Below are 21,686 nucleotides of genomic sequence, written 5' to 3'. Positions count from 1 at the left end.
CCAATGCAAAAAAACTGTATCTCTAGATTAAACTGACTGATTTTTATGGGGATGTTTGTATTATGTTAATTCGATTTCCGCAGGGGAGCGGACATCGACCTTAGGGGTTTTTAATACTTTAATTAATTATGTTGAATTTGTTTTCAAACAGGGAGAAGTCTATGTGCCTTGATATGGATGATGTCATCCAGGTGAAGGAGGCCTTCAAGTGGACCATGCAGGGTCTGGTGTCCAAAGAGCTGGGGGGCGTACCTGTGGTGAACAAGGTCAGTGACCCATGACCCGGAAGTAGCCTCACTTGCTGATGGGTCAGACACCGCTGTTGAAAAAGACTTGTCATACAGTTACGGTATAATGCACTACTTGTATCTATAGCAATAACCTGTAATGAACTAGCCTGGTCCCAGATCTGTTTGTGGCCTTGTCAAGTCAGTTGCTATCATAGACAAGAAAAACATGACCGGGAGTTGACATGGCGGCACAAACCGACTTGCACTCAGGCTAGTACTGTGATAAGTGTTCTCTTAGTAAACTTGCCTTGGTAAAATAAAGGCAAATAGATCAAATGTAAGTGACAAAATTCTGAATTCCTGAAAGGATTTTATTTATTTATTTTTGATTTTTTTGGTTCTATTTTTATTCCATTTTATTTTCCTCTTCATCCAACAGATCAGTCGACAAACTGAACAGTTTGAGGTGGGCGTGGGGTTCACACACCCAGAGACAGACTCAGACTGCCACTTCCTGTAAGTCCTCCAAACACACTACTCCTCAGGGAATAGATAAGATGAATAGATTGACTAGACAGCTAGATGGATGGAGGGATGGATGGACGGACGTGCGGAAGGACTGATTGACTGACTGACTGATAGCAAAATACATGTAATATTGAATGTAATGTAGCATTTTTATGAAACTACATTCTGCTTCTCTGCTTTATTCTTGCAATCAGGGCTGGCATCTGTTCAGACTGCTTCAGACCAACTAAGAACAAACAGGTGAGTGAAAAAGCCAATTGGAGCTCTGTAAATGTTTTTGTTACAAAATGGCGACATGCTGCTCATTCTTTGTCATTCCATATCTCTCTGTGTTACTGTCTTTTCTCTGATCTCTAGTTTGTCTCACAACAGAATGTCTTCACTAGAATGGCCGTGGTCAAAGCCCTCGAAAAGGTTTCAGATGAGAAGTTTCTAAAGTAAGTAATCACGTTATTCTTTCTTTTTTTTTTTTTTACTGTTTCTCTGTCTTCACTCTTTTGAGAGAACTCACAATCTATCTGCATGTATCACTTAATGATATTTATTTTCTCTCACTAGAAAGTTCCCCTGTCCCCCTACAAGGCCAGTGAGCAAATGCATCGCTCAAGACGTCCAGTGTCTTCACGTTTCTGTATTTGTGGCGGGTAAGGTTGTTTATGACATCCCTTTTGGATGATTTGAACCAAAGGAGGGCTTTGAGATTATCAAGAGTGGGGTCCGTTTACTTTACACTTCAGGAATGTATTCAGTTGCGGGCGAATCCTAACATCCACTTAGGTAAGTCAAATTTTCACTTCGTCTCCCATTGACATCAATGCATGGTTAAATAAGGAAAAGTTAGGATTAACCCTTCATGCCTTGGGATTTTACGGTTATTTACAATCCAATACTGAAGAGTTGTTTTTAAGGGTTTGAATTGACTCCTTTATGTTTGTCCCCGTGTTTTTAGGGAGGTACAACAAGTTCTCCCGCACCCTGCCCCAGACCCCCTGGGTGATTGACGGAGAGAGGAGGATGGAGTCCTCGGTGGAGGAGCTAATCGCTGCCCCCCTCCTCTCCTCTTTCCGGGCCGAGGGTGAGTGTATACTGGGTGGTGTTCAGAAGGCCACACTGTAGCAAAATGTTTTGCAACAGGAAACAAAAGTCTGTGTTCTTATTGGATGAGTTCAAGTAGAACCTCCTTGTTTCGCTCTGTTTCTAAACGTTTCCTCCTTACTGAACCTGGTAGGCTCTACAAATTATTACCTTGGGATAGACAGACCATAGAGATAGATAGAGGGCCCAAAAGCCTGTCTTAGCATGGGTAGCGGCATTGAGGACTTTCACCATTTTGAAGTAGTCAACTGGTGGGACTTCCTATGGGTTAATGAAGAATCACATGATTCCATCCAGGTCATCAGGAGGGATTAGTCAATTAATTATACTTGTGAGCAAACATGCCATAACTGCAGGTGGCAGTCAATCAGAAACCTTGGCTTCATACCTGTTCAAACACACTACAGGTAGCAGTATGCACCCTTTCAGTTCTTTTGCCAATTCATAGAAGTAGAAGAAGAAGAAAATTGACTAATTCAAAAGAGATGGCCTAAATGGCACTGCCCACTGATGCCATAATGGGACAGATGCAATGATCCAATGTCTATCTAAGTCAATGAGAAAGAGATCCAAAAGAATACACTAGTGAATGAATCTGGTATCTCAAGTAATGTCTTTCTCTTGTCCTTCTGGTCTTCGCAGGGTTTAATTTCTCCTCCTCAGGAAGGGAGGATGTGGATGTGCGGACGCTTGGAAATGGTCAGACACACAACATACATGTATGTTTACACATCCTCAGTCCTTGTTTCCGTCAATGTGAGGTGTAACGGGGGTGTCTCCCCCTTCTCAGGTCGTCCGTTTGCACTGGAGCTGCTAAATCCTCACAGAGCCAGGTTCAATAAGGCAGAGGTCCGACAGCTGCAGGAGGTACACACACAGCGTCTCTGCAGGGTCACACACACACAGCGTCTCTGCAGGGTCACACACACAGCGTCTCTGCAGGGTCACACACACACAGCGTCTCTGCAGGGTCACACACACACAGCGTCTCTGCAGGGTCACACACACACAGCGTCTCTGCAGGGTCACACACACACAGCGTCTCTGCAGGGTCACACACACACAGCGTCTCTGCAGGGTCACACACACAGGACTTGACCACAGCCCTATCTTTTCTTCTCACAGACCATCAACCAGTCCTCTGACAAAATCCGAGTACGAGATCTACAGATCGTAAGCAGGTGAGCGACGCAGTAGAAAAATGGGTCTCACTTCTGTCCAGAGACCTAAGAATGATGCTGACAGGTCATACTATTTGTGTGTGTGCGTAGAGATGCTATGGGTCACATGAAGGAGGGTGAGGAGGACAAGACCAAGTCGTATACCGCGCTCATATGGACCCAGAAAGCCATCAACAAAGACGACATCACGTTCTTAGAGGAAACCAAAGTGAGTGTTAAATGCTATTTTTAATGACATATTTGCAGATAAAATCACAGTGGTTTAACATCTTGGTTGTAGTTTATTTTATGGTATGTGTTTTATAATCTTTGGTTTGCTCATTCAGTGTAAACAGTACCTTAAAATAAAGTTCTGCCTACCTACGGTATGTGCTGATATTCTTTGGCTTGGTCATATAGGAGTTGAAGCTAGCTCAGAAGACGCCACTAAGAGTGTTGCATCGCAGGCCACTGGCTGTCAGAGAGCGGGTCATCCACACCATGAGTACATGCTTCCTGGACGCGCATCACTTCCACCTGAAGCTGCGCACGCAGGCAGGGACGTATCCTTTACACAGAACGAAACAAAACAGTGCGATACACCAATAGTCGTACACAAACCCACACAAGAAGGGAGGTGTTAAGGTTGAGACACATTCACAGTTATATACTTACACACACAATAACACATTTGATTTTTTTTATCATGAACAACTCACCGGATGTCAGTACCTTAGCTGTTCCCAGTTACATCAAGGAGTTTGTCCACGGAGACTTTGGTCGCACCAAGCCCAATCTGTGTGATCTGCTGAAGTCTGAGACTGATATCCTAGAGCTGGACGTTGAGGTGGGTATTTTAGAAAGTTGACAAATGTATCTAGCTTTTTGTAGGATATTAAAATAAGACACAGTGCACGGGGATTATTGTATTAAAAATAGTGAGACACAGTTGAAAAGTGAATTAATCATTTAAAGGGATAAAGCTATTTTACTTATTTCAATATTTGTTTCCTTACATTGAAAGCAGTCTGTGCTTTCAAGCTAAGGAAACAAATATAGAAAATTGAACATGCATGTGACTCAAAAGGGTTCTTCTGAGTTTAGTCTTTCTCTCTCTCTCTGTGCGTTCCTCAGTCTGTAGATGTGGACTGGCCACCCTCCATCCCGGAGTGAGCCTCGTCTCACTGATGCTGTTGGGGATGCCAAAAGGAGCCCTAGTTCTGATGGGCCATACCTTCACCTATTGGACCCCACCACCACCAACTCTGTTTAGCTCAGTTCCACTGATCTCTAGATGATATGGATACTGTCAATATATTTGTTTGCTTTTCTTGAGGTCAATACAGATTATTTTCGAAAAAATGACTGAATCTGTGCTGAGTTGAGGCCTTGAACTGATCTTAGATATACATGTCTTTGAAGCCGTAGCAGGGACTGGGTGTGAACGGCACTGCTGATGGAAAGAACTACAATCCAAGTTAATTGCACCCTGGTGTCCCAAGTCTGAATTAGTCCCTTATTAGCAGAGGATGAAAAGCAGAAGTGTTTCGGCCCGCCAGGACAGACATTGAACAGCCCTTTTATAGAGCATCGCGGTAGTATATGGTCAGTATTTTGTGTGTATTTTCCTCAGCCTTAAAATCAATTGTTTACCCATGGATTGTCCCATAGGCAAAAGGAGAGCAATGCTATATATTTTTTTGTGATGTCTCCCATCAGCATAATGTTCCCCATTGTACATCCCATCCAAATAAAGGCCTGGGTCATGTTGTGCACACAATGGGAAACTTTTTGGAACAGAAAACCAAAAATGTTGCTTCATATTGAACAAGTCCTCATCAGTGTGTTGCCAGTGTTTTATGTTAAAGGAAAACTTCAGGATCTGCTGCCCCGGAATCACAGGAACTCGTGGATACCATTTTTATATCTCCTTGTGCCATTTGAAGGGAGTTGCTAACTAGCGTTAGCGCAATGACTGGAAGTGTATGGGTAGCAGATGGTCTTCCAGTCATTGCGCTATGGGTAACACTAGTTAGTATTGGCTCGTGAAACTACCTCTAGCTTCCATCATACTGGACAGAGAGAAAATGGTATCAATGAGTTCATGTGATTCTGGGAAAGTAGATAAAGGGCCTCATTGCCAAAATCCCAAAGTATCCCTTTAATGTCAGCTCTGTCTCCATCAGAAGAGTGACACTAAAGACTTGTGGTGAGCAGAGTCACAGACCTTTATATCGTTCAAGACTGGTGCTTTTTGAGGTGTTAAAGTTCAGAGTTTGCCATTGTTATGTAAATGCAGCCTAAAAAAGTACCCGGGGCCCAGTGAGAGACGGGTACCGGCCCGTGTAGATGGAAAAAGAAAAGGCTGAGCCTTTTGGGTAAATCTGTCAGTGGAAATGCACCAGTAGTTTCTTCCTCCCTGTTTTATTTTGTTTGGTTCCTATTGAACATGACCCTGGATGAGACCCTTGCTGAACATTGTTTAGGGAATTGCTTTCCAAATGGTACACACTCATTGAAATATTAGAAGAGGGCTAAAAAAAAAAAAAAAGAAAAGATTTACACCATGAAAAACCCTGAAATGTATTCTTTAATTTAATTCAAAATAAATACTACCACGGCAATGCAAGTCCACTATTGGTTTCTTGCCCTAATGTTTTGGTAAGAAAACAAAACAGGCAAACAATCAAAAAACAATTGGATAAAAAACAGACTTTAGTAATGCATCCAACAATATCATCCTTCAGCGACTTAGAGAGGTGCCTTTCTGACTCTGAACAAGACTGGGTAACACTGCCTAGAATGACAAACATAAATAAAACTAGTACTATGGTACAAAACAAAAAGAGGGGAATGGTAACAACCTGATGTAACCATATATCACTGCAGAATTGACCATGGTCCCATTTGAAAGGGAAAAATAAAACAGTGGGTGTCAATCCATTCGACCAACAGCGAAAAAGGGTCTCATCTCCATGGAAACCTCTTCTGGACAGACAGGTCGAGGCGACGATGACAGCCACCAAATGGGAGCGTCCAGTCAGTCTTTAGCGTTGTAGTTTACGTTGTTTTAACCCAAAACGTAGTTCTCAGTCTTTCTTTTCCTCCGGTCTTGGTTCTCGTCAGCAAGCTTGAAGTACAGTCACACACATAAGTTCATGTCTGGCCAAGACGCCACTAAGAACAAAAAAAGGCATTGCATATTTACATCACAAAAGGTGGGGGGGAACTGCTTTCCTTTTCTCTCTCTCCATTCTCACACAGTCCTCATCCTATCATCATACACAAGTATATTCATGGCTCAGTTTCACGTGATCTGTGGCCCAACATGGTTATTGATGCCTTCCGCCCACCTTGTCGATTTGGGAAGAAAACCAAGGGTGTGTGTGTGATTGATGGGGAGATTTTTTTAATTTTTTACAGATCTCAATGTCTGTCACAAGCCATATCAGCAGAGCTCAGAGCTGGCTCTGATGTTGAGTGTATGTGTGAGCGCTATGACAGCACAACGTGAACCTGTATAAGCCACATTCCTTGTGTAAACATCCATACCACTATTTTCTATAGCTATGAAAATAAGTTATTAATCAAATGACTGTGGAAAAAGATGCAAAAAAGGCTTGTATATTCATAGTAGCTTTTCCCTGATGGGTGTGTAAAACTAAACTGGTAGCTGAGTTGAATGCGGTTGTGCTCTGTGTTGCCTGAGTGAACCGTGCAGTATCTGGCAGTTTAGTGTTTCTGTCAAACAATAACCAAGTAGAAATCTCTGGCTGAAAATGAAAAGGTCAAAAAGGATGAAAAGAAATAACACTGACAATGAAATTGGAATGAAAGAAACTCCGTCAGTTCTGTCTTTTTTGTTGTTTTTAGTAGACAGTGATTCTCGTTGCCATGGGATTGGAGAATGTGCGCCGCCATGGCATTGTATATGAGAAAAATAATAGTTTCAATGAACAACGAGCCCCCCGACCCAAACCCTGTCTGTATGATACGAAACATCTGCACACGTAAGGCAACATTTTTGGTTTTGTTCCCTAGAACGGCTCTTCCAAACCAAGTGCAAAAAAGTTGAAAATAAAATTAAAATAACGGACAAAGAACGTAACAGGTCGACAACCTAATACTGACGGATAAAAATACATAACAAAAACATTGCCTTCTGCAGTATATAGCGTTGAAAATGTAAGATACTTTTTTTTTTTGTGGAGAGACCAGCTTGAGTCTATCCCACTGTGCAAAACCCCTTTTATAGTCCCTAAAAAGACGACTTCTCCCAGTCTGCACTCGAATACAGAGAAGGAGAAAAGAGGGGAGACTTTTCCTAAAATGGCTACGTGTTTTCCTCGAAACGGCCGCACGGCGGGGGGGCGATACTGGCTGACTGGCAATGACCTTCACTCCCGTCCGCTGGCCGAATACGAGAATTGTGGGAAATGAGGCCTCCGTTCGCTGTCACCCTCACCCATCCCGTCTTCATCGTCTGCAGAAAGAGAGAAATGGGAGGGGGAGAAGGACAGGTAATGGACCTGTCTGTTTGCGGTGGAGTCTATGGCAGAAAACCCCTATTCAAAAAAAGTGGGCCAACCCGTGCTGAGGGATCCGACGGACACTTACATTTTTCCGGGGGAGTGATGGTGATCGTCTGTGCCGTGAACTCCTCATCGAAATACCGGGTGTCCGTCTCTGAGGACACCTGGGGCATGAAGGGGGGGACCAACTAGGGGAGAGGGAGGGGACACTGTTGTCACATGTAATATATAATTGATATGCCATTTAGCAGACGCTTTTATCCAAAGCCACTGACATTAGTGCGTGCATACATTTTGGTATCGGTGGCCTTAGCAGGAATCAAACCAAAGATCTTGACATCATGCTTAATCAACTGAGCCACACAGGACCACAGTGACATGTGACACACTGATGTCCGTGCCTCGTGTGTGACATGTCAATATTTGCATATTTGACTGGAAAAACACTAGTCATTTTGACCTGCATGGAATACTCTGAATTTGTTCAAAAGTCGGTGGGAGGGCACAGAACTGGTCAAGTGAAGAAGACTCACCTTTTTGTCGTAGACGTCTTGCCAGTCTACCGCCACAAAGAAACTGTGGCGCATGATCTCCTTTGCGTCGTCTGGACCGCCACCAAGTCTGTCGGAAATAAAGAAACGTACAAATGTGAACACTTTCTAGAAAGCCTGTCGTGAAACAAGACAAGAACATGAGCTAGGTGCAAATCCTGCAATAGCATCATGTGGTGAATGAGAGAATGTTCTCCCTTGGGTTCTCCACTAACCTAGCTGCCTCAAGCTTTTGAGTGACAAACGGCTTTGTAGAAGAGCGATAAACAAATGAAAACAAATTGCGGTGAGGTAGTATTTCATACAGCAGGATCAGTGTGAGCCAGTAACTCCTGTACAAAAAAAGACTAAATTATGGGAAGTTACAGTTGAGGGCTGGTTAGCATGAGTCAATAACCCATTTCAAGTTGATCTGTTATGAAGTAGGAAATGTGTTGTGTCAAAACTATTTGGCAGAGATTGTTGGCTGATCACTGACCCATCTTCAGATAATCCCCCACTGGAGCCTTGGTGTGTGTGTTCGTCTGTCTGTGTACTAGAGGTTGACCGATTAATCGGAATGGCCGATTAATTAGGGCCGATTTCAAGATTTCATAACAAATCGGTATTTTTGGACACCGATTTGCCGTTTTTTTTTTACACCTTTATTTAACTAGGCAAGTCAGTTAAGAACACATTCTTATTTTCAATGACGGCCTAGGAACGGTGGGTTAACTGCCTTGTTCAGGGGCAGAACGACAGATTTGTACCTTGTCAGCTCGGGGATTCAATCTTGCAACCTTACGGTTAACTAGTCCAACGCTCTAACCACCTGCTTTACATTGCACTCCACGAGGAGCCTGCCTGTTATGCGAATGCAGTAAGAAGCCAAGGTAAGTTGTTAGCTAGCATTAAACTTATCAATCATAATCACTAGTTAACTACACATGGTTGATGATATTACTAGTTTATCTAGCCTGTCCTGCGTTGCATATAATCGATGCGGTGCGCATTCGCGAAAAAGGACTGTCATTGCTCCAATGTGTACCTAACCATAAACATCAATGTCTTTCTTAAAATCAATACACAAGTATATATTTTTAAACCTGCATATTTAGCTAAAAGAAATCCAGGTTAGCAGGCGATATTAACCAGGTGAAATTGTGTCACTTCTCTTGCGTTCATTGCATGCAGAGTCAGGGTATATGCAACAGTTTGGGCCACCTGGCTCGTTGCGAACTAATTTGCCAGATTTTTACGTAATTATGACATAACATTGAAGGTTGTGCAATGTAACAGGAATATTTAGACTTAGGGATGCCACCCGTTAGATAAAATACGGAACGGTTCCGTATTTCACTGAAAGAAAAAACGTTTCGTTTTCGAGATGATACTTTCTGGATTCGACCATATTAATGACCTAAGGCTCGTATTTCTGTGTGTTTATTATATTATAATAAAGTCTATGATTTGATAGAGCAGTCTGACTGAGCGGTGTTAGGCACCAGCAGGCTCATATGCATTCATTCAAACAGCCCTTTCGTGCATTTTGCCAGTAGCTCGTCGCAATGCTTCAAGCTTTGCGCTGTTTATGACTTCAAGCCTATCAACTCCCAAGATTAGGCTGGTGTAACCAATGTGAAATGGCTAGCTAGTTATCGGGGTGCGCGCTAATAACGTTTCAAACGTCACTCGCTCTGAGACTTGGAGTAGTTGTTCCCCTTGCTCTGCATGGGTAACGCTGCTTCGAGGGTGGCTGTTGTCGATGTGTTCCTGGTTCGAGTCCAGGTAGGAGCGAGGAGAGGGACGGAAGCTATACTGTTACACTGGCAATACTAAAGTGCCTATAAGAACATCCAATAGTCAAAGGTATATGAAATACAAATCGTATAGAGAGAAATAGTCCTATAATTCCTATAATAATATAATAACTACAACCTAAAACTTCTTACCTGGGAATATTGAAGACTCATGTTAAAAGGAACCAACAGCTTTCATATGTTCTCATGTTCTGAGCAAGGCACTTAACGTTAGCTTTCTTACATGGCACATATTGCACTTTTACTTTCTTCTCCAACACTTTGTTTTTGCATTATTTAAACCCAATTGAACATGTTTCATTATTTAATTGAGGCTAAATTGATTTTATTGATGTATTATATTAAGTTAAAATAAGTGTTCATTCAGTATTGTGTGTACATCTCTCTTGCTTCAGTGCATGCATGCAATGCTCTGTCTGTCTATCTCTCTCTGTGTGTCTGTACCGTTTGTTGGGGTCCTTGATGAGCAGGCCGGAGAGCAGAGACTTGGAGTCGGAGGAGAGCGTGCGCGGAAACTTGATCTCCTCCATGAGGATCAGCTCAAACAGCTTCTCGTGGTCCTGGTTGTAGAAGGGCAGCCGGCCGCACATCATCTCGTACATGACCACGCCCAGACCCCACCAGTCCACCGCCCGGCCGTAATCATTGTCCTCCAGCACCTAGCATAGGGACATCATGAAATAATACAGTACGTTTTACACACTTCATACGTATAACCTGTACTCTAGTCAAGGCTCATCCTATACAACTACTGCATATATATTGTCCATAATGTCTATACACACCACCATATACATATATATTTCAGACTGACATTGCTCGTTCTGATATTTCCTATTTTTATTTTGGGGATTTCTGTGTATTGTTAGGTATTACTACACGGATGGCGCTAGGAACACAAGCATTTCGCTGCACCTGCGATAACAGGTGAAAAATAGGTGTACGTGACCAATAACATTCGATTTTATTAGTATGTGACTTGACTTTATCCACTTGGCCCCCTTGGGAACATAATGCGTCCACCACTGGGGCCCCCTTGGGAGCAATGGGGCGTCCACCACTGGGGCCCCCTTGGGAGCAATGGGGCGTCCACCACTGGGGCCCCCTTGGGAGCAATGGGGCGTCCACCACTGGGGCCCCCTTGGGAGCAATGGGGCGTCCACCACTGGGGCCCCCTTGGGAGCAATGGGGCGTCCACCACTGGGGCCCCCTTGGGAGCAATGGGGCGTCCACCACTGGGGCCCCCTTGGGAGCAATGGGGCGTCCACCACTGGGGCCCCCTTGGGAGCAATGGGGCGTCCACCACTGGGGCCCCCTTGGGAGCATAGGGCGTCCACCACTGGAGCCCCCTTGGGAGCATAGGGCGTCCACCACTGGAGCCCCCTTGGAAGCATACGGCATTCATACCGTTCTTCTCTCCACCTCACTCGTTTCCATGCAATGGCTTTTGTCTCTTGCCAATCGATCCCCGCTTTACTCAGTATTAGTATGTAGTTAGTATATATTAGACACCTAGAATATTTCCTCCCATAAGAAAACCTGGATACATCTCACAACATGGCATTTTGGGTAGTGTAGTGTACATCAGTGTGAGCTCTGACCTCTGGAGCCAGGTACTCCGGCGTGCCGCAGAAGGTCTTCATGGTGGCCGCGTCTGTGATTCCCTCTTTGCAGAGGCCGAAGTCCGTGATCTTGACGTGCCCGTCTTTATCCAGCATCAAGTTCTCCAGCTGCCAATGAGCATAAATACCATGTTATATGTTGAATATACGTCCCAATAATATATCCATTCTCAGCAGCATGCTCGTTTTAAGTCAAATCCTCACTTAGTCTCCCATTGGACTTAGTTAGGATTGGAAGTAAGGATTCGTCTCTAAGAGAAGTCTACACATGGTGTTATGATAGATATAGAGATGACTGTCCATATGAATGCATGTACCTTCAGATCGCGGTACACTATCTTGGCAGAGTGAAGGTAGTCTAAAGCGGAGACGATCTCAGCTCCGTAGAATCGCGTGCGGTCCTCAGAGAACACTCGCTCTCTTGACAAATGGAAAAACAGCTGCGGGGAAAATCGGGAAAGAAAGGAATAAATGGTAAAAACACGTAACAAAACCTACAATTATTTAAAGTTATGTTAAATTCAAATATATATTTACACATCTGCATATAAAGGTATAGTTCCAATCACTAATAGCTCTCTAAAAAAATATGTCCTGGGCCAGTATTCCCATATCGTCTCAGAGTAGGAGTGCTGATCTAAGATCAGTTTTGCCTTTTAAAATCAGAATGAATAGGAGGGGGACTTGATTCTAGATCAGCATTCCTAATCTGAGACGGTCCCTGGAAATAATAATTTCGGCTCCTGGAAAGAATTCTACATTGTGGAAGAGGAAGGTGCAACAGTCTCAGGGAATCCTCATCAACACAGTGTCTGGAAAAAAATAAAAATAATTAAGTGCTCATCTTCCACAGGTATCTCAGGTAGCACAGGCATCTCTTACCTCTCCTCCGTTTACATACTCCATGACGAAGCACAACCGGTCCTTGGTCTGAAAGGAGTACTTCAGAGACTGGAGAAAAACAAGAGTTGCACAATCGTTGTTATTTTGTTTCTTTACATCCACACAAACAGATGTTCATTTATCCCATGAATTCATATCTAATGACACATGCAACAGTAGAACAGCTTAAATGTTTATTCAATCAAGACTTTGCTTTTGACTGAGTCTGTGGATACATCCCAAGTGGCACCCTATTCCCTATATAGTGCACTACTTTTGATCAGAGCCATATGGGTGCCATTTTGAGACATGGCCTCCAAGTGAATAATACAGGCTTAAAGTATAAAGTTTGCCTTTAAGTCTTTGCTAAACAATACTCACGGTTAGGAATGGATGCCGGGTGTTTTTTAACACTCTGCTTTCTGTGAGGGTGTGAGCAACTTCGTCCTGCGTTACAAGGAAAGAGGAAAATCCAGAAACGGGGGTAGAGAGAGAGAGGGAAAGAGAGCGATAGAGAACGGGAGAGAAAGAATGTTAGGATGTAGAAGGTACAAGGCGCCAAATGGAAATATCTGCATCCATTCCAACAGGGCTCAGTTATTTCAACCAGTGTTTCTCGACCTCCAGTCTGTGGGATGGTCCCAGACACTCATTTAGTCAGTTCTATAGCGCGAGTTTAAATGTACTTCCAAGCAGGAAAAAACTGAGTTTGCAGATGTACATGTACACATTACCTCGACTGAATAGTCAGTGCCCCTGCATATTGACTCTGTACCGGTACCCCCTGTATATAGCCTCGATACTGTTATTTTACTGCTGCTCTAATTATTTGTTACTTTTATTTTTTACTTAACACGCATTTCCCTTAAAACTGCATTGTTGGTTAAGGGCTTGTAAGTAAGCATTTCACTGTAAGGTCTACTACACCTGTTGTATTCGGCGCATGTGACAAATACAATTTGATTTGATCCCTAGTATGAAAAAGGTTGAGAGAAACTGCTTTACACCAGCCAGTACCTTGGCGATGATGACTTCCTTCTTCAGGATCTTCATGGCGTAATACGTTCCGCTTGCCTTCTCCTTCACCAGAATGACTTTCCCAAAAGTGCCTTTGCCCAGTAGTTTCAGATAGTCAAAGTCATTCATTGTCTGTCAGAGAGGAGAGAAGATGAAAGTAGAGGAGAAAAGAGAAGAGAAGCCTTCATTGAGATGAGAGAGACAATCTTGGTTGGTGTTTATGTGCCTATCTACCAATGTATGACCTGTGCTCAGTCCCCAGGGTGGCTCACCTTCCGTTTGTGTTGGCTGGTGGAGGTGTCCATCTCCTCCTCGTTGACCTCGTTCTCGATCTGCGACGTGGGGCTGCACAGGCTGCCCTCCTCCTCCTGCTTGGCCAGGGAGTCAGCCACCATTTGGATGGCCTCGGCCCACTCATCCCTGGAACCAACCAACAGCAGCTCACTTTAATACCCTGCTATACTGTGTGTGTATATGCTGAGGAAAGCACACATTTAGAAAAGTGCAGGGTACAAAACAAATGCCATGGCGAAATCTAGAGACATACCCCCATTCTGTCTGGATGCTCCTGTGGTTTGCTAAAACTAGTTACGTCAAAACATGCAACTGCTGCTGTGGAAGTTTTATGTTTAGATTAACACGTTTTAGCAGCATCTAAACAGTGTTTAGGTATTTCACTTCATTTTTCAATGGCGTTTTTCCCTAAAAGTGAAATAGGAGGCAAGGCAGTAATAGAGGAAGAGGAGAGAGAGAGAGAGGAGGGAGTGAGAGAGAGGGTGACACCTCTCATCGGGCGTGTCCACGTGGAATGTCCTCTCAATAACCGTGGTCCACTGCAAACAGCGGATGATGAATGTGTTGGGCTTGGGCCGCTCCGTCTTCATCAGCTGACATTCTGAGAAGAGGGAGAAAGAGGGAGAGACAGAGGGTGTGTCGGGAAGGAGAGAGGGAAGAAAGAGAGAGAAGGTAAAAAATAAAATGACAAAGCATCACGAGCGTCACAGAATAAACATTTGTAACTCACTACTGTTTCAGGGGGTAACTGTGGCAACATAGTGTTGTACTATATTCAAGTAGCACTACTTTAGCTCTGAATGTTTGACAGGGACACATTGGCTCTAGGGAGTGCACACTGCCTAACATGGGAATATTCATTGATATTTTAAATTATGAAAAATGTCAAATGTTGTACAGTGCCTTTGGAAAGTATTCAGACCCCTTGACTCGTTCCACATTGTTACATTACAGCCGTATTATAAAATGTATTAGTTTTTTCCCCTCATCAATCTACACACAATACCCCATAATGACAAAGCAAAAACAGGTTTTTATACATTTTTGCTAATTTATTAAAAATCACATTTACATAAGTATTCAGACCATTTTTGGCAGCAATTGCAGCCTGGAGTCTTCTTGGGTATACAAGCTTGGCACACCTGTATTTGGGAATTATGCTACAAGCTTGGCACACCTGTATTTGGGAATTATGCTACAAGCTTGGCACACCTGTATTTGGGAATTATGCTACAAGCTTGGCACACCTGTATTTGGGAATTATGCTACAAGCTTGGCACACCTGTATTTGGGAATTATGCTACAAGCTTGGCACACCTGTATTTGGGAATTATGCTACAAGCTTGGCACACCTGTATTTGGGAATTATGCTACAAGCTTGGCACACCTGTATTTGGGAATTATGCTACAAGCTTGGCACACCTGTATTTGGGAATTATGCTACAAGCTTGGCACACCTGTATTTGGGAATTATGCTACAAGCTTGGCACACCTGTATTTGGGAATTATGCTACAAGCTTGGCACACCTGTATTTGGGAATTATGCTACAAGCTTGGCACACCTGTATTTGGGTATTTTCTCCCATTCTTCTCTGCAGATGCTCTCAAGCTCTGTCAGGTTGGTGTCAGGTTGGATGGGGAGCGTTGCTGCACAGCTATTTACAGGTCTCTCCAGAGATGTTTGATCGGGTTCAAGTCCAGGCTCCGGCTGGGCCACTCAAGGACATTCAGTGACTTGTCCCGAAGTCACTCCTGCGTTGTCTTGGCTGTGTGCTTAGGGTCATTGTCCTGTTGCAAGTTGAACCTTTGCCCCAGTCTGAGGTCCTGAGCAGGTTTATCATCAAGGATCTATCTGTACTTTGCTCCGTTCATCTTTCCTTTGATCCTGATTCCTGACTAGTCACCCAGTCTCTGCCGCTGAAAAACATCCCCACAGCATGATGCTGCCACCATCATGCTTCACCGTAGGGATGGTGCCAGGTTTACTCCAGATGTGACGCTTGGTATTCAGGCCAAAGAGTTCAATCTTGGTTTCATCAGACCAGAGAATCTTGTTTCTCATGGACAGAGTCTTTATGTGCCTTTTGGAAAACTCTAAGCGGGCTGTCGTGTGCCTTTTACTGAGGAGTGGCTTCGGTCTGGCCACTCTACCATAAAGGCCTGATTGGTGGAGTGCTGCAGAGATGGGAGAACCTTCCAGAAGGACAACCATCTCCACAGAGGAACTTGCGCTCTGTCACAGTGACCATCAGGTTCTTGATCACATGCCTGACCAAGGCCCTTCTCCCCCGATCGATCAGTTTGGCCAGGCGGCCAGCTCTAGGAAGAGTCTTGGTGGTTCCAAACTTCTTCCATTTAAGAATGATGGGAGTGCACTGTGTTCTTGGGGACCTTCAATGCTGCAGAAATGCGTTGGTACCCTTCCCCAGATCTGTGCCTCGACACAATCCTGTCTCGGAGCACTACAGACAATTCCTTCGACCTCATGGCTTGGTTTTTGATCTGACATGCACTGTCAACTGTGGGACCTATTTTTAATACATTTGCAAAAATTTAGAACAACCTATTTCGCTTTGTCATTATGGGGTATTGTGTGTAGGATTTTTTATTTATTTAATCAATTTTAGAATAAAATGTGGAAAAAGTCAAGGGGTCTGAATACTTTCCAAAGGCACTGTATATTGTAATACAATACACCCAACACACCAAGGGGCGGTTTCCCGGGACAGATTAAACCTAGTCCTGGACAATCATTTTCTATGGAGATTCTCCATTGAGCTTGCTTTTTAGTCCAGGACTAGGTTTAATCGGTGTCTGAGAAACCGCCCCCAAATGGTCGAAAATGGAGACTGACGAAGGTGAGGAGGACCTACTTGCTACAGAGAAGTTATTGAGGGGATAGGCCAGGTCTGCGTCCTGGGGTTTGTCTTTGTAGCCGATGAAGGATCCGTCGGTCTTCAGCAGGAAGTAACGCGGCCTCCAGTTCTTTATGTACTCACCTGCAACAAGTCCAGCAGGGATTGGTTCATACTGGAAACGTAGCTTATCAGCTTTTATAGTTACTGACTGACTGCAGCGGTCAGACCTTCGCTGCATCCTAAATGGTAATCTTTCCTTTATAGTGCCAGGGCTATGGGCCCTGGACAAAAGTAATGTATTATAAAGGGAATGTGATGCCATCTGGGATGTACCCCTATGTACGGCTTTAATTAAGTGCATTTTCATTTAACAGTATGGCACGATTCATTGTGGTTCAAGCAGGTTAATACATAATGAATTAATAGATGAGGGTCCATGCTGGTGTTTGCTTGCAAGATGTCCATGAGGACCATGTTGTAGAAGAGCTCCATTTTGCCAATAGGCTATATGGTATCATTGAACTTTCTTCTTTTTTTTTTACCACAATTGACATAGTGTGCAAAAATACAAGTATAAAACTGATTGTTTGTGACTAGTTTAACTCTATACCACTAGCTACCCTTCAGTGTTTAGAATACTGTAACTGGATTTTGTACAAGCACAAATGTGCCTGAAACAATTCAGTGGCTCCTGGGCTCTGAAAGGAAGGAACTGGGGAGTTAAGCCATCCTCCAAGAGCTCAAATTTGTCTGTGGCAGTGTCACAGCCTGAGGCTAAACAATATATAGACACACACACTGCACGCACACACAATCCATGTGTTCAACCAGTCAACACAGCTTCAAATCCTCCATACCACATGCTGTGTATACTAGCTATAAGCCAGGGGTTGGAACCGGTTCAGGGAACAGAACCGAAAACCGGAAAATAGCAAAATGTGTGATTCAGAAATTAGGGAGACATTTTTAATTAGAGAAGAATGGATTCACTTTTTCAATGCTAGTTAAGGATACTATAGTTATCACAACAATACTATAGTTATCACGTTTCACATTGGATTTACTAACTACAACAACGTTAAGACATGTTTTTAATTCGAGTGCAGCTCTGCACACACACGTTTGTTAGCTAGCTAACGTTAGCTCTAGTACAACGTTAAGCCAACTCTCGGAATTTCAAAGACATTCAATGTTCCTCGACAGAAGCCGCTTCTCTGTAGGTATAATTCTGTGGGCCTAATTCAGATAATGCATGTCATAACAAGATGCCCTGCGCTTCAAGACAAGCCTCCTCCTCCATCTTCTCTCGCCTGCAAAATTTCAGTCGCATCTCGCGCCCTGCTCTATCCACACTGATTGGTGAAGTAATTTAATGTTGAACAAAATTTAATTTTTAAAAATGTTTTCAGAGGTTTAACCTGTTGGGGCTAGGGGGCAGTATTTGCACGGCCGGATAAAAAACGTACCCGATTTAAACTGGTTACTACTCTTGCCCAGAAACGAGAATATGCATATAATTAGTAGATTTGGATAGAAAACACTCTAAAGTTTCTAAAACTGTTTGAATGGTGTCTGAGTATAACAGAACTCATATGGCAGGCCAAAATCTGAGAAGATTCCATACAGGAAGTGCCCTGTCTGACAATTTGTTCTCCTTTTGCGGCATCTCTATCGAATATACAGCATCTCTGCTGTAACGTGACATTTTCTAGCAAGCGTCCCACCTTGCCCAGGGAGGTTAAAAAGGAACAGTACTTTTTTGTTTCAAACTGGTTCAGAACTTTATTTTGCTGGTCGGAACAGTGGAACGGAACGAAAGAAACGATTGGAAAATGATTTTGGTTCCAACCCCTGGTTATAATAATACAATATTCCATTTATTCCTTTCCCTGTTTGTTTCCATGTTTATGTATATACAGGTATGTGGGGACTGGGGGTGTTTGAAAAGGGGTGTTTGTTTTCTTGATGTGAACTGTGAAAAAAAAAATATATATATATCTTCTCAAAGACCGTAATCATCACCGATTATCAAATCAATCGACTCACCTCTCTTCTGAACCCAGCCTTCCTTGACAACGTTTTGGTCGCTCATAGTGGCTTCGCCTTGACCGTCAGCCCAGTGCTCAGACCCAGGGGGTGGGGGGGGTCAGCAGTCCTGACCTTGCTGTCTCTTCCTCAGACACACACCTACTCTCCTCACTCTGTCTCTGTGTGTGTTGTCTCTCTCCGTCTTTTCCCCAACTCCCTTGGCTCTCTCTTTTTCTTCTCCTTTCTTCTCACTACCTCCTCTCTACTCCTGTTTTCCTCTCACTCTTTGTCTTTACTCCCCTAATCGTCTCTCTCACACTACCTCTCTTTCACTCTTGTTCTCCACGTCTTCCTTCGCTCTCTCTCAAGGCACTCCAGCGGTGACTCAGCCTGGAAGGAAGCAGGGGAGAGAGAAAGGGGAGGAAAAAAGGTCCATGGATTGCTCTCCACACACACACTACATCCCCGCCCCCCTCTCGTTCCTTTACAAACACTTATGTGAGAACTGGAGTCATTGTTAAGACCCAGAATGCGCTTCCCGTCCCGTCCCCTCCCTGCCCACCGGCAGATTTGTCCCCTTTCCTCTCTTTCCCTGCTCTTTGGCGGGCCTAAAACTGCTTATGCAGCGCCATTGATCAGATTTTCTTAAAGGTACACATCCTTTACGGCCACCTTGTGTCTATTCTGGTTCCAATGGATTATTCTAAATTGTCTATTAGGATGTACACAAACAACATCAGAGGCAAGGTCAGAGCCGCGTATAAGGTCCACGCAAGGCTTTGCCGCTTTTGAACTTAGATGTTTTGAGTATCTACTACACTGTTAGATAATGTGTGCCTTGAGGACTCTACATAGACTTTGTTTGATTGAGCGACATATGCGCTTTGATGGCAATGAAAGAACCAAATAGCCTCGATCTAGCAGCAGCATACCACCCTGCATCCCACTGCTGGCGTAACTCTGATGCTAGGCAGGTTTGGTCCCTGGATGGGAGACCAGACGCTGCTGGAAGTGGTGTTGGAGGGCCAGTAGGAGGAACCTTTCCTCTGGTCTAAAAAAAACTATCACAATCACCCGACCTCAACGCAATTGAGATGGTTTGGACAGCAGAGTGAAGGAAAAGCAGCAAACAAGTGCTCAGCATATGTGGGAACTCCTTCAAGAGTGTTGGAAAAGCATTCCTCATGAAGCTGGTTGAGAGAATGCCAAGAGTGTGCAAAGCTGTCATCAGGGCAAAGGGCGGCTATTTGAAAAATCTCAAATATAAAATCTATTTTGATTTGTTTAACACTTTTTTGGGGTTACTACATGATTCCATGTGTTATTTAATAGTTTATGTCAACACTATTATTCTACAATGTAGAAAATAGTAAAAAGAAAGAAAAACCCTGAAATGAGTAGGTGTGTCAACTTTTGACTGGTACTGTATATAACTTGAATCCCAACCTAGCCAGTCTGATGTCTCTAAAAGCATTTATCTTCAGTTACTTTTCACTGCGTATATTTAGATGTGACTAAGTATGATGGCTATTGGCTACAACGATGACAACATTAGCACGGACCTCAGTCAATCACTCTAAATCCCAATAGGAGATCAATAGGAAAAGCAGCCAGCATGTACAAAGCATTATGTAGGCTTAGTCTACAAAAGGATTTCATTCTGGGTACACAATCATATTCAAGTTCAGAAACCGCTTCTGTGGTCCAATTCATGTCCTTTGTGGAGAGTAACCAGTGATACAAGGTGCCAAAATAGAGGCCAAATTGCCTGTGACAACCCATGAGTTTATTTTTGTTCAAAGTGAAGCACTACTACTGTACTAGGAGAAAACTGCACAGTGTTTTGTTGTCAGAGATTGGAGGCCTGTCAAAAGCAGCCGACTGATGTGAAAGACCTGGCTCTGGGATGAAAAATAAATGATATCAATCCACTGACAACAAAAACAATGGCTGACATGACCAGACTTTCCATTTTAGAAGCCATTACAAGTCACATGTGCAAACCTTTTCCGCAATAATCGTCTCTGCCACCAATGTACAAGACATGGATAGGCCTTGCACCACATAGAAATAAGCAAATATTGAAACAACAGCTTTTGTTTCAAGGGCGTGTGGTGTCATTTGCTCTTACATAATAACATCCGCCTGCCATAACGTTACACACTTAATTATACAACAATAATAAGAGGCACAAAATCATTACTGGGTAAAGGGTGATTTTTAAACAATGTTCACGTGCCCATCAAACGGATAAAATGTCAAGTGATTGGGGGAAGAATTTGAAAACCGAGCTAGCTAGCCACTGAACGAGGCTAACGAACGTAGCAAACGTTAGCTGGCAGCTAGCTGACAGTCTCCTCTTGACGTTTTGCCTTTTTTACGACTTCCTACATTTATTCCTTGGTCGTTAGCGGGTTTTTTTTAGATATATATATATATATATATATATATATATATATATATATATTGGCCATAGAAACATGTGGCTTTATGTTTTAATAAAGACAATTTGTTTAGGCGCAAAGACTGGGCCGAAGCCAGACAGCAACACCACCCCATCATTATAGCTCGCGCTTGAGAATGCCCAAGCCCTCCCGTTGCAGCATCCCAGCAGCATCACATCCCAAACTTGCAAATGACGTGCATTCATGCTAGCTAGCCCGCTACAGGCTAACGGTTGTTCCCACCCATATTACGTTAAAAATATGCTTCCACAGGCCCCAGAATAATGAACCCCAAACCCAGGGCTTCTTAAACCCTTTCTGCTTAAATTTTTTTATAATGAGTATTTATTACATTGACATATTTTACCTGGCAGTCGAATAATGATAGCTAGGGACACCCCCCTTCGAGCGCTTGCGTGCTTCCAACGCAGCAAAATATTTGGAAAGAACAGTCAGTCAGTGATAAAAATAGAATGAGGACCGTGATCTATCCATTGCTGCTGATGCTGCGGCCAATTATAATGCCCGAAAATAATACTTTGTAGACAGAAATTGCGGCGATAGTCCTCCCCGGCTCTGCGACTAGCTTCAGCAGCTGTCGCTTGTTCTAAGGAAATCTCGTGACGTCACATGTAGCCAGATTTCG

At 43.5% G+C, this 21,686-nt stretch overlaps 2 protein-coding genes across 4 annotated transcripts in view; one reads left to right on the top strand and one right to left on the bottom strand.

Moving 5' to 3' along the window:
• The window catches only part of LOC106564866 (tRNA pseudouridine synthase Pus10), a 14,281-nt gene extending 7,185 nt beyond the window's left edge, over positions 1-7,096 (top strand). For 2 of the 3 annotated variants that reach the window (XM_014131343.2, XM_014131342.2), the window contains exons 6-18: positions 152-266; positions 670-746; positions 953-998; positions 1,116-1,195; positions 1,317-1,402; positions 1,708-1,833; positions 2,496-2,552; positions 2,644-2,720; positions 2,979-3,034; positions 3,125-3,242; positions 3,434-3,576; positions 3,761-3,860; positions 4,148-7,096. In XM_014131343.2, coding sequence (XP_013986818.1) covers positions 152-266; positions 670-746; positions 953-998; positions 1,116-1,195; positions 1,317-1,402; positions 1,708-1,833; positions 2,496-2,552; positions 2,644-2,720; positions 2,979-3,034; positions 3,125-3,242; positions 3,434-3,576; positions 3,761-3,860; positions 4,148-4,186 — 1,120 coding nt within the window. In that variant the 3' untranslated portion in view covers positions 4,187-7,096. The remainder of the gene's footprint in view (positions 1-151; positions 267-669; positions 747-952; positions 999-1,115; positions 1,196-1,316; positions 1,403-1,707; positions 1,834-2,495; positions 2,553-2,643; positions 2,721-2,978; positions 3,035-3,124; positions 3,243-3,433; positions 3,577-3,760; positions 3,861-4,147) is intronic. The other variant, XM_014131344.2, reaches the window with a different exon arrangement.
• On the bottom strand, positions 5,586-21,686 carry LOC106564869 (RAC-gamma serine/threonine-protein kinase). The gene is made up of 14 exons (XM_014131347.2): positions 21,408-21,686; positions 18,615-18,986; positions 16,584-16,709; positions 14,200-14,311; positions 13,689-13,836; positions 13,417-13,548; positions 12,781-12,846; positions 12,400-12,468; positions 11,835-11,957; positions 11,497-11,625; positions 10,340-10,554; positions 8,079-8,166; positions 7,631-7,733; positions 5,586-7,496 (listed from the first exon to the last, which is right to left on the bottom strand). Exons 2-14 carry the CDS (start codon positions 18,658-18,660, stop codon positions 7,411-7,413), a joined length of 1,443 nt encoding a protein of 480 aa, XP_013986822.1. The 5' UTR covers positions 18,661-18,986; positions 21,408-21,686; the 3' UTR covers positions 5,586-7,410.

This window comes from Salmo salar, chromosome ssa12 (assembly GCF_905237065.1).
Source record: "Salmo salar chromosome ssa12, Ssal_v3.1, whole genome shotgun sequence".
In the NCBI taxonomy this organism is placed as follows: domain Eukaryota; kingdom Metazoa; phylum Chordata; class Actinopteri; order Salmoniformes; family Salmonidae; genus Salmo; species Salmo salar.
Note: the sequence above shows the minus strand (reverse complement) of the source record. Positions and strands in the feature narration are given on the sequence as shown.

Excerpts from the sequence above, each read along its gene's own strand:
- LOC106564869 (XM_014131347.2), bottom strand. The coding sequence starts at position 18,660 with ATGAGCGACCAAAACGTTGTCAAGGAAGGCTGGGTTCAGAAGAGAG. Across the intron at positions 14,312-16,583 it reads CAATAACTTCTCTGTAGCAA|AATGTCAGCTGATGAAGACG; the intron begins GTAGGTCCTCCT and ends CCCTCTTCTCAG. Across the intron at positions 7,734-8,078 it reads AAGACGTCTACGACAAAAAG|TTGGTCCCCCCCTTCATGCC; the intron begins GTGAGTCTTCTT and ends CCTCTCCCCTAG.